At 50.6% G+C, this 11,559-nt stretch overlaps 1 protein-coding gene across 1 annotated transcript; it reads right to left on the bottom strand.

Moving 5' to 3' along the window:
• Positions 1-3,881: 3,881 nt before the first annotated feature.
• CSUI_001693 (longevity-assurance protein domain-containing protein) lies at positions 3,882-11,273 on the bottom strand. Its single transcript, XM_068061898.1, has 8 exons — positions 10,903-11,273; positions 9,117-9,975; positions 8,355-8,503; positions 7,766-7,885; positions 6,343-6,580; positions 5,495-5,764; positions 4,733-4,799; positions 3,882-4,006 (listed from the first exon to the last, which is right to left on the bottom strand). Exons 2-8 carry the CDS (start codon positions 9,324-9,326, stop codon positions 3,906-3,908), a joined length of 1,155 nt encoding a protein of 384 aa, XP_067926127.1. The 5' UTR covers positions 9,327-9,975; positions 10,903-11,273; the 3' UTR covers positions 3,882-3,905.
• Between the last annotated feature and the right edge of the window lie 286 nt (positions 11,274-11,559).

Below are 11,559 nucleotides of genomic sequence, written 5' to 3'. Positions count from 1 at the left end.
GGAGGTAAAAAAAGAGAGAGAGAAACACGCTTCGGACGAAGAGGTTTTTCAAGTTGCCATCCTGAAAGCTTAGATGCAGAGAAAAGAAGATGAGCAGAACTCAGTCTGGGTTAACTAGCACCAGCAACTCGTTCTCTACGGCAGGAAAAGCAGCAACCCGAGAGACTACAGGCAGACAGTAGACAAGACGTAGTAGAAACACAAGGGCGATTTTGCAAGAAACTATTAAGGAGGTTGCCCTGTCGACAACGTGGATTTACTGAACAGAACGAGTCGTGCTGTTGCATGCATGCGATCTTCAGAGGCAATCCAGCAGAGATGATATATCGAAAATCTAGGAAAAGACTAGCACCTCACGCGCCAGGGACTCCGCGACAAGTATTTTCTAGGGGCAGGTTGGCCTTCTGGTTCATGAAGATTCAGTGGCGAAAAGCACACTCTGGACCATCTCAATCAACACCTGCAGGCCCCCCGAGAGTTGAAAAGCATTGCGTTCGGATTACGGAGAAAGTGCAAAGCGCCACAACTACTATGTTACCTCAGTGTGCTGCCTTACTTCGGTGATTATTATAGACGCAGCTGGTTGAAAGTGACCTGTGGTCCTTAAGAGGAAAAAGAGCCGAATACTCCGAGACCGGGAATTGAACCCGGGTCTTCCGCGTGACAGGCGGAAATACTAGCCACTATACTATCTCGGATGAGCAGCAACCGTTCTGGTTCGAGCATGCCCTAGAAGCTGCCGACTCTTCCGTCATGAAAAGCTTTGGTTCTTGACAGCCACCGCTAAAAAGAATCGTCACTGTCTCTGAGGGACGCGGACGGGATCGAGGCCGTGGCAGAATTCGAAAGCTTGCTGTCCAGCTTCTCGGAAGTACTATGGCCCCACGTGCGCGCCGGCCAGTCTGCCACCTAGAGTCTCTGACCTTTCGAAAGAAGAACACACTATTGTTTCCACGATTGAAGTCTCCAGTACATCATGAAGGTGACCGGGTTTGATTCCCGTCGAATCCTCACCTTGTCAACAGGAAATCTGTTGACCAAGTTGTACTGCTGTCTGCGGTCCGTTGTCTCGTAGTACTGCGCAGTTCCCTGTTACTGCAGAGTGAGGCTGTCGTGAGCACGGACAGAAAGAATGACTCGCCGATTCCGGAACCCGAGCACGGCGCAAGCAGCCTGTGGAGTACTCCAAAAAACGAAGTGCGCACTGGTCATTCGAGGGTATACCCATGTGACGTGAAAGGACGTGTAGGAAATGAATACCTCACGCATAACAGAGAAATAGTGAGCCGCGGTCAAGACTTTCCAAGGAGTACCACTGAGAGTGTTCCATGTCTTCTTCGGAATCGATAAGAAGAGCCGAGAACGTTGCCGGCTTGTGGAGACCTGTTGACGACGCCGGGTAACCCAGACCAATTTGAGTGTGATACGTCAGCTCCTGTTGATTAGTCAATATGTCGGACCATGCAAGAAGGGGAGCCAAAAGTGCCGTCGTCAGCGGAAGAGCAGTACAAGAGAAATTTTGGAAAATAGGAGCGTTCCTCGTAACTTCCTATCTGCAGTGGCGAGCGAAGGGCTTCAGCGCGCAGTGCTCTGCACAGCAGTCCCCGTTCCACTGTCTCCAGCCCCCCTAAAGCCAGTAGCTACGAAGCATAGCCCCGACTTGCAAGCCCAAGCCTCGAAAAAAGAGGCTCACTGAGAACTTTTTCAGCGCGACAAGTAGGAGGCCCGTTTGCCTCGCTGAGAAAGTCCCCGGTGAGTCCACACACTGCCTTCAAAAGCTGAGAACCCTGAGTACGGGGGCTCCTGCCGTGGCCATCACCTGTGTTCCACCTCCGGCAGCTAGTGTGAACCAACGTCTGAAGACTCGTCTGCGTAGTTTCAGAAGACTGGTACGCGCTCTAGCGAGTTCGCATTTGAAGGCGCAGGCAATGCCAGTCAACACTTCGGAGCAAGCCACGTTATCATTTCGCCGAAATTTTGGAGAATCAGTATGGAATGGCGGCGAGGCCTGGCCTTAGTTGATTAGCTTGGCGCCATTCTGGAAAATGAATTCCAGATGCCTGTTCACCGCGTCGCCCTTGAGACAGCTGAGGGAAGCGCAAGTCGTTCCTTCATTGTTCTCGCCACGTGTATTTGTTTTCACGAACGACACTCTAACAGACGTCCGCCTTCATGAAATCGCGGTGATCTGTGTTACCACTGTCAGTGTTCAGGTCACAACAGGGCAACACCTCCGCCTCTCTCGTGGTGTCTGGCCTTCGATGTCATCCGAGCAGTTTGTATTCCCGTGTTTCTGACACAAGTTAAACGGTCACCCTCTTTCCCCGACCCCGCGGCACCATGCAGTTTCATCCCCCCTGACAAAGACGCTAACTGCCGAGCACCATTCAAAAGAAGAGTGCTGCTGCCTTTTACGAAGTGTCAGGCGTGCGAAACGGCCACGAAAGTCAGTCCTTGCACATGGTCCCCAGTCTCCTCCTCATACCCCCCCGCGGCTGTCCCACGGTATCAGGAGGGCCGTCTACTGCGACCAGGAAAACAATGCACTCGCTGCACTCCCCCCATAAGCAGGAGCCATGCCTGACCTTGTTCTGTAAGCCCCAGCGTCTGGGGCACAAGCAAGAGAGAGACGCGGGGCCACGCAGATCCCTCTTCCGTGCACAGACAGGGCAGCTAAGCCCTCGACGTTGTGCCAAGCGAAGACTCCAACTGAGTGACAATGCGTCAAAGGCGCCGGAAAGCCGACAGCCCAAGCCACGCTCGACGTGTCTGTACTTATGGCTGCCCCAAGCAGATTCTATATCAACACTTGAAGCATGGACTTGATAACCGATCTCTTCTCTTAAGAAAGATCAATCGCTTGTTGTTGGAAAACCCCTTCCCCGCGACAAACCTGAATCGATGAAGCAAACTCAGGTAGCATGCGACGGTGAACACAGCGCTGAGGAGCCAGCGTGACAACGTTGAAAGATCGATCCCCAAGCAACTAAACAACATCCGGATAGTGCTGGTCAAAAAATGGAGAGACATGAACCAAAAAAAGACAACAAAGCTACCGCCCAAGGTAGAAGACACGTGTCTGGGCTTAGCAGCGACGCATCGGGCACCGCACAACTTTGCATGTGGAGGAGTAGAATAGACGTGCCGCAGCAGGCTTCAAAGAACACTTGTAATACCTAGAAGGCAGGTCTACGCAGAGCGATTAGAAATGGACCGCCTACGCTGGCATGTGTTGCCGTCTAGCCAGAGATATTGTCACATGTTGGCCCTGTGCCTGTTCTCTTGGGTGACCACTCTAGCCCGGTGTGCTGCGACAGGAGACTTGTCTAGTCACAGCACAATAGCCTGGGGAAATACAAGATGAATTAAAAAGGAAAGAAAAGAGCAGACTGACCAAAGACTGCAGAAAGAGATAGTTATAAACGTCAGCCTGTTCCCGATTCAAGGAAAGGACGTTTTCCCCTTTCTCAAGCGAACGTTGTATGGTGATCCCGGCCCGCCTAGGAAGACTTCACCTTCAACTTCCTGTGCGAAGCCAAATCTGCACCCTCTCATCCGAAAGGCTTTAGATCTCGGGTTCTCCCTAGTGCCGATGTACCGTCTTGATTTTCGTACTCGCCCGCGGGTGAGTACTAACCGCCCTGAACACATCCCTATGGAGAGGCTTTGGAAACCAGAGCATCTTTCCGTACATCGACGAGAATTTGAGACAACAACAGTAGGGCAGAAATCTCTACCCCGCGGCCGGGGCCGTTATGTTGTCATCACTACTGGCTATTGCTACGATAAAACAAGGTTGTCCGCATGGGAAACATGTTCCTAAGATCGTGAGACGAAGATATCGTTTTTGAGCATATCATTTTATCCGTACACCTTTCCCTCTCAACTCTAATTGTGTGGTTGCTCTACTTCTTCTTCTTCGTACAAGCCGTATCTGTCGAGGTAGTAGCAGTGCTCTCGCTCTCATCGTCGCTCCGGATGTCGCTAATTTCTTTCTTTATGCCCTCTGCATAAACAACATAACACATCCCGGAACTTCGTCACGATCTTGTTACGCCGAGGCCATAGACACAATAATAACCACCGGTAAAACAACGATGAATACACGACAGAGAGATCCCTCCAGATACGTCTATACATATCTCATGTCCATCTTCGTTGATGTCAGGAGAGGCAAACGGGAAGGAGATCAAGTAGGGGATCGTTACACACTGCACCACATAGGTGCGCGAAGACCCACCGTCAACAAGGTCGACAGGATAGGCTCAAAATGGATGAAGTCCTAGATGCTGAAGTCAAACGTGTTTTTCTCGCTAGACGAGAAAATCTCCTAACTATGGAGAGGATAAAGAGAAGCGTCTCAATCCAGGTGATTCATCTAAAGATAAGCGGTGTAGTGGATATCTCTAGACCGATAAGAAAACTGGGGTTCGAACACTTCTCTTTCCCCCCTGTCCCTCTCTTTCTTTCTTCCGACTTCCGCTGATCTCACCACCAAGGCCTCACGGTGTGTCTATTCAGCTAGGTCATCTCTCACAGATACAACTGTTAGAATGCACGCGCGCGTAGTCACTCTGTTACCACCTCTTTCCAGGCCATTCTCTTCTCTAAGCGGAGCATCAGGAAAGTACAGAAAAGCACACCCTCTAGCAGTCGAGACGTTTGCGAAAGGAACTCGCCCCGGGTCCTATGAAAAGCTGAGGAACGAAGGGGTGAGTCAAATCCAACTCACCGCGCTTGTCTCGGAACATTCTGTAAACCATGCGAATGATGAGCCCGAACCAATAAATGTGCAAGCCCTGAAAAGAACCGCGAGGGAGAGTGAACGCCACGCCAGCCTTAATGCATCTACGATGAGAGGACTCGGTACTCTCAAGTTGCTAGTAGCCACGTGCGAACAATAGTGACGGCACTGTATCTTGTGACGTATCTGTCGACCCACGGATAAAAAGATGACACCCATGTGGAGGCACATTCACACATACAGTCCAACAGACCGTTTCCTTCCCACATCAACTGTTTCTTAAGAGTGCTAATCTCCATGCCGTTCTGTCTTGTGACGGCCTGGCTGTTCTTTACACAAACTAGAAAGGCTACCCTTTGTTTAATGAGAGGGCCGCAGAGACAGAAGTCGCTAGTGTGGAAAAAAGCATGAGGCCTACTTCAAAGAGGAATACACTCGCCGAGTCAAAGGAAACCAGGGAAAGCGGGGGTAGACTGTACTTGGAGGACGAAGAAGATAAAGAGAATAGAGAGCTGGCCTTTCTGCACTTTGTCCGTGTTGACTTCTGCCTCACGGGAAATCCTAAAGCTTTTGTCAGAGACCTATTCGACTTAGATATAGTCCTGTGTACCAACAGACTCGGTACCTGATGCAACCACAGAGTGCCGTCTACGACATGCGAATTGCCGTGGAGCGATGTACAAAACTAGACATGGACACGAGGATCGCCCCGCCAAGCTCGCAGTCAAGTGTTTTGCGGAGATGACTAACCACAAGGACGCAAAGGAAAACGGGAAGAGCAACACCTCCCGGAAAGCTGTGATGATCAGTAACTCGTCCATGTGAAAGCCGGTGCGTCAGGGTCGGGTCGATAGTAGGCCAGACGCAATAGATTGGGAAGAGGATGAGCCGGGCGACAAGATACGAAATAACAAAGCAGACGAAGCTGCAGTCGGTCACTCTGGGCGGGATAAAGGAGTACTGCAGTGATTTACTGCAGTACAGTAGTACATCGACCCAGTCGTGAAGAACGAGAACAACCTGAGATATGCAATAACATAGAGGGAAGAGAGAGATAGCAGGAAACAACATGCCTTTCCACTGCGTATTCTACTTCATAGGCCGTGATAACATTTGAATAAGAAGCAGACCAAAGACACGCCGAAGCTGAACTAAGAAAAGATAAGAGGAGAGCTCAGAAAAGAAACTGGGATGGCAATCCTATAATGCTACAAGAAAACGAAAGGAAAGAGCTCATGCATACAACTTTGTGCAGTGGCTTCTATCTGCTACATGAATAGGTACACTGAGGGGGCAAGCTCTCGAAAATTCTCCGATGTTCGGTGTGAGAGGCACTGTCACGGACACTCAGTTAGGAGAAAGGTGTGAAGTTTTAGTGAGTCCAAGGAGAGAAAAAAAGACCCCAAGAAACCAAAAGTAAGAGTGTCTAGACTTCATAGTCTCTTGTTGCCATGTTTCGATTTGAGCACGCATGTCCTCCTACCCGGTGCATGCGAACATGGCTCTTCGATGATTCTAAGAACGAAGTAAGAACAAGTAGAAGATCAGACACACATGCATATTCATACATACGTACAACGCCATGGGATGAGACTTACATGTCCCAGCCGCCAGTATGAGAGAGCGTAAGAAAAGCCAACGAGGGCGACCGTAGCTATATGATGGGTTGCCATCACATGGAAGTCCGATCGTCGAGTTTCAAATCGCAAGAAGACGAGGCAAGATGTCCAGAAGGAAGCCTGTGTCAGATAGTACGTTCGGATACCCGACGAAGGAACTAAGAGAGGCCAGCCTATAGACCCTTGTTCAAATTCTGCGTCTGTTGTGATCCAGTACCTAAGAAAAAAAACGCAGTAGTTAGGACTCGTAAGAGACAAAACCATGATGATTTAACCATATAGCAAAAGATCATCATTAGAAAGTTTAGGACGTCTTAATAGTCATCCTCGTCATCGTCGGGGGGATTCCCCTACGCCTTTTCTTCAGTTTGTTCTGCTCTGCATGTTGGTTTTCTTGGTAGATACAAAACATATACGGTTTCGTCGGACATGGGAAAGCTCCCATGACCATTTCTACTCTCCCGATATTACGACGTCATGTACCCCTTGCAGCAACGGCGACGGGAATGTAAGCTAAGGCGACTGCCGCTATATCCCCTTGCCGCGTCATTTGAACCAAAACTGCCGTTTGGTCAGGTCTCTTCGACATCATGCGCGCAAGAGACATGGACTTCCTTTGTTTGACCGTGAGAATACGTTTAGAAAATGTCAACTGCAAAGGCGTCTGCTTCACTCTGATCCGGCAAGGAGTAGTAAGGAGTAGGCGCGAAGGAGGATGGACTTACACCGGGGAAGTAGAAGTGGTATGACTAGATGGACTGATCGTGAAGGTCTCAGTCCATCCCCGTCTGAAAGAAAGGTTGCCTGTCTGAACGTGTCGAAGAGGCCTACCTTGATACCTCACTGATGCTCCCCGTGCTACACAGACGCATCAGTATGGAAAAGGAGAGTTGTGCATTGCTTCGCTACTCAGACACAGGAGAGATTCCTTTCCCGATGTCTGCTGTCTTGTTGAACAAGCACACAAGGTACATGTAGATCTTCTTCTACATACGCCTCTGTAGTGGGTTACCTACCTAAGCCCCTGTAGTGGGTTACCTACCTACCACACCTACAGGGAGCCACGCATTCACGTCATCATGAGTGCTCCCAGAACAACAAGGATGTCACACTTACAGCCACAAGACAGTACTAGATTAGAGAAAAGTGGCCATCCTACGAAGCGCACAGCTTGGATCATGTGTTTAAGCAGGCGCAACATCTCTCCCTTAGTCAGGGACGCAATCGACAACAACACGAGTTGGCTGGACACGACGCGGATGCATGTACAGCAAGAGCGGAATCAAAAGAGAATGACAGCAAAAACATGGAACCCGACACAGAGAAAGACGAACGGAACTTGAAACCGAAGTCCTTGGTGAAATGCATACCTATAAAAGGAGACTAGTAAGCAATGTCTTACCATCTCCCGTCCGTCTGCTGCCACATCTTCCGAACCCAGCCTGGCGCTTCTGGCGTCCCTGCTTCTCCCATGAGGAGATACATACCCCAGAGAAAAGCAGTCGTATGCCAGCAGCAGTACCTATAGGCGAAAGAACAGCGGGAGGAGGGGGGGGAGGGCGACTAATCAACTATGCTGTCTTGAAGAGAACAGGATCTCTAGTCAAGCAATTCTGGAGAAGAGGTTTTGTAAATTTTCTGTCCTCACAGGACGCCTTATCCAAGAGCTGGTTTTACGGCTCTTGAGAGATTGTAAGGAGCATAAGCTTGTAGAGCCGTCCTAAGCAAGAAACATCCAGTTCAGACAAGAGGATTCTTGACACCTAGAAAAGACTTCTCTTCGTCGTTACAGGTAGATTTCCACCTGGTCTTCTTACAGGAGAAGAACAGGCACTGTATAAGAGGCTAAAAGAAAAAGTAAGAGAGCACGCGCGTCTTTCTCCTATATTGACCGAAGGACTTCTCTGACCTTCCGACCACAGACTTGGGACGGCACTAGGGAGAAGCAGGTCCATGAAAAAGTCTCTACTGTCCCGCCCCCCGCCCCCTACCAAAGGTTTTCTGCGAGCTTGTAAACTTTGCCAGGTTTTGCAATCTGTCCTTTGTTCGCGATGTACTTGAATACAGAGAAGGAGTTTCTCCAGGAAGGGATCATTGCGCCACTGACGAAGAGACGCCCAAGACAAAGTGCTACGGTCATCTGTGGCAAACGAGAAACTCAAGACACACGAGTGTAGTGAGTGGCCAGTGGTGGAATGCCACCGGAGAGAAAACAACTCCACGGTGTCCAGCACTGCAGCAGGCTGTACTTGAGCAGACTCCGTCACGGCGCGGCTAAGGAATGACGGTATTGATCCGCTAGATATATAGATATATATACGGGGGCGCGTACGCAAACGATACATGGCGTATAGTTACTGGTCGATACAGATGGACATATGTGTTTACGTACACATGCAGGTGACATCTGACAACGTCGCATCGTATAGACTACTAACAGAGAAGAGTAAGGGAGTTTGAGCCCTCCCCAGCAAGGGAAGAGAAACGTCGTGTCGGCAGGACGTAGTCTATGTAAATACCGATTTACGAGGCTCCACATACACTTCCCTACATTGGAATGATACAGCTTGTGTTTCACACCCCCGCAACTGAGCTGCGCCGGGACGAGAAGACGGCACGAGCGGTGTCTCCTATGAACAACCAAAGCCAAGTCGCACTCTAAAAGAGCCCTGTCTTCTTTCCCCCGCAAAGAATCCTGCTGAGTCAGTACAATGTGCGTGAAAGCCGCGCACACATCAAAAGACTAGACATACCCCTAAGAAGAAGTAGACATCGTCCCAGTCCAGTGTGGGGTTCAGAAGATACAGGTTCAATGTTGAGAGCTGTCCATCTCCTTGAGAGACACGTTCCTTCAAATGTTCGAAGTACGATAGGGCGTATCGCACAACGGACCCATCTGCGTCGTAAGATATGTCCGTGAACTGTCGTAAGTCCTCGTTAAGAGGTCTGTAGACTTTCGCCATCTTGAAGGCACTCAGAACTGGCAACGGCTCCCCTCAGCGGGGTACACATGTAGACGGTCGCACGGGCAGGATGATATAGATAGGACGCCTTTTCTCAGCCGGGCCGAATGAGAATCAGTCGATCAGGGAAGAATGTGAAAAAGGATGAAGACAATCATCGCCTCCTTCAAGAGGAAGCCCGTGGTCTCAGCTGCCCGACAATGATATATAGATACTGCCCCTAATTTGCTGACACTGTCCGCAAATAATCCATTATCATTGGTAAGCTGCGGGATGACGATGATAGGGACTCGGGAGAACGGACAAATTTGGATCGGAGAAAAGAAAGAGGAAGGACAAAAGTACAGGTTCTCGGACAACTGCCAAAACTAAGAATGGAAGAACCACCAGGACTTTGTATGTCTCTGCTGGAAGTTTGAAGTAAAACAACGAAGACCGCATACCTTCTCCGGCATGGAGAATTCCTTCAGACAATGACAAAAAGTCGATGAGACTGCAGGACACCCCCCAACAACGGATGAAAAGGTAGAGGGAAAAGCGTCCAAGGAGAGAACTGGAGATATATCCAGTCTGCGAGACAGCGCGGGAGAGCGCTCTCGTAGTGGCGCATGCATCTGCAATAGTAAGGCTCTGTCTCCTCTTGACTTGCCTGCAAGGACAGACAACCGTCGCACCAAGGGAAAGAGCTGGCTGCAGATGGACTAGAGAAACCGTTCTCAATGTAGAAAAAAAAAACGAAACCGAGAGTATTAATACACGCACCAGTCTACAGAAAACGGATGAATACACCTGCAGGGCGTACGGCGATAGTAAGAGTGGTGGGGGCCACGTTAGACGCAGCGGCAAGAATCATGTGGACTACGGTAAAGACGTCCCTGTGCACGGTGAAAGTTGCTGACCGGCCGGACATTGGACTTCTCACCGAACCTTACCTCCACACAGACTCACGAGGATCCGTCTGGCGTCCCTCACAGACTAGCACCACCTGCTACAATGCCTTTAGCCACTCCTATGGAGCACATCAGCTCCCTCTTGGGCACGAGTAGCTCTAGTGCCCAAGTTACACACGGCACTGGAGGTGTAAACCCCACCACAGGGGAGAAAGCGCAAACTCAGCTCCTCATCCGGCGTAAACCCGCGCCTCACGAAGAAAACGACACCGAGATTTCCCGGCCTCTGAGCGCACAGGCTACCGTCCTAGACACAGACAGGCAGCAAGGCTCTGCTCTTCTCGGGGGTCGCTGCAGAGGCTGTCTTGGTAACGAAGAGTAGAGAAGTCCAAAGGCCAGACTTAACTCCTTCTTCTAAGGTACCTACACAGCAGACGGCGTGCGCAGCCTGGGTCTCCCTTTTTCTATCCCTTTCCCGGCGCAGACGTGTGCACCGTCCGCCTACACTATAACACCCCGAGGCTGCTTACGAAACGCGAAGCTTGCCGTTCACCGAGCGCGCAAAAAAGAGCGCCCGTTCGCGACAAGTGAGGGCTCACAAGAGTCCCCGGGAAACAGGGACGACCCATAAACCAGAGACTGCGAGTTAATAGCCGACCTCCGACTTTGGACTGCAATGCGCGTACCTCAACAAAGGTCTCAAATGTTCTTCTGGCCCACCACGGCCTAGACAAGAAGCGAGTCTGCGACAGGGCCGCAGTGTTGACGTAGCGAAACCAAATGGTGTAGGTCTACGATGTATTAGAGACGGGATTACTGTCTGACCAATGTGAACTCCCGCTTTCTTACTGGTGTCTAGGGCAGCCAGAAGCGCAGACATTGCTGGGGTATCTTTGCATGCGGTGGGCCACAGAGAACAACAGGTGGGAGATAGGCTACTGCTGGAGCACGACGGCTACCTGTCCCCCGGGCAGTTCTTGAGAGCGGACCAGAGACAAGGGGAGACCCAGCAACGGATTCAGCCTCCCGGGGAGAGCCGAATTTGCGGAGACGTGCTGGATTGCGTGGCTACAGGTGGGGCGCGGCTGCTGCATGGGGGATGTACGGCCTTCCGGGTCGTGCGACCCCTACCAAAGGCGGGATATGACACACTCTTTAGGCCCTTCGCTCCCCGGTACATCATTCCTTCTACTGTACCCTCTTTCCGGTCTGGATTTTTGCTAGCGGATATCAGGAGCTACTGAGGAAAAGTTCTAGAGACACGATAAAGAGCAAGTGCCACCTGGCTGCAGATTGTGTTGACACCAGCTAGTCACAGTACGGGAGCAGGCAACTGAGAAGCT

The sequence above is a fragment of the Cystoisospora suis genome (genome assembly GCF_002600585.1).
Source record: "Cystoisospora suis strain Wien I chromosome Unknown contig_674, whole genome shotgun sequence".
NCBI lineage: Eukaryota > Apicomplexa > Conoidasida > Eucoccidiorida > Sarcocystidae > Cystoisospora > Cystoisospora suis.
This window is presented reverse-complemented; position numbering and strand designations above follow the sequence as displayed.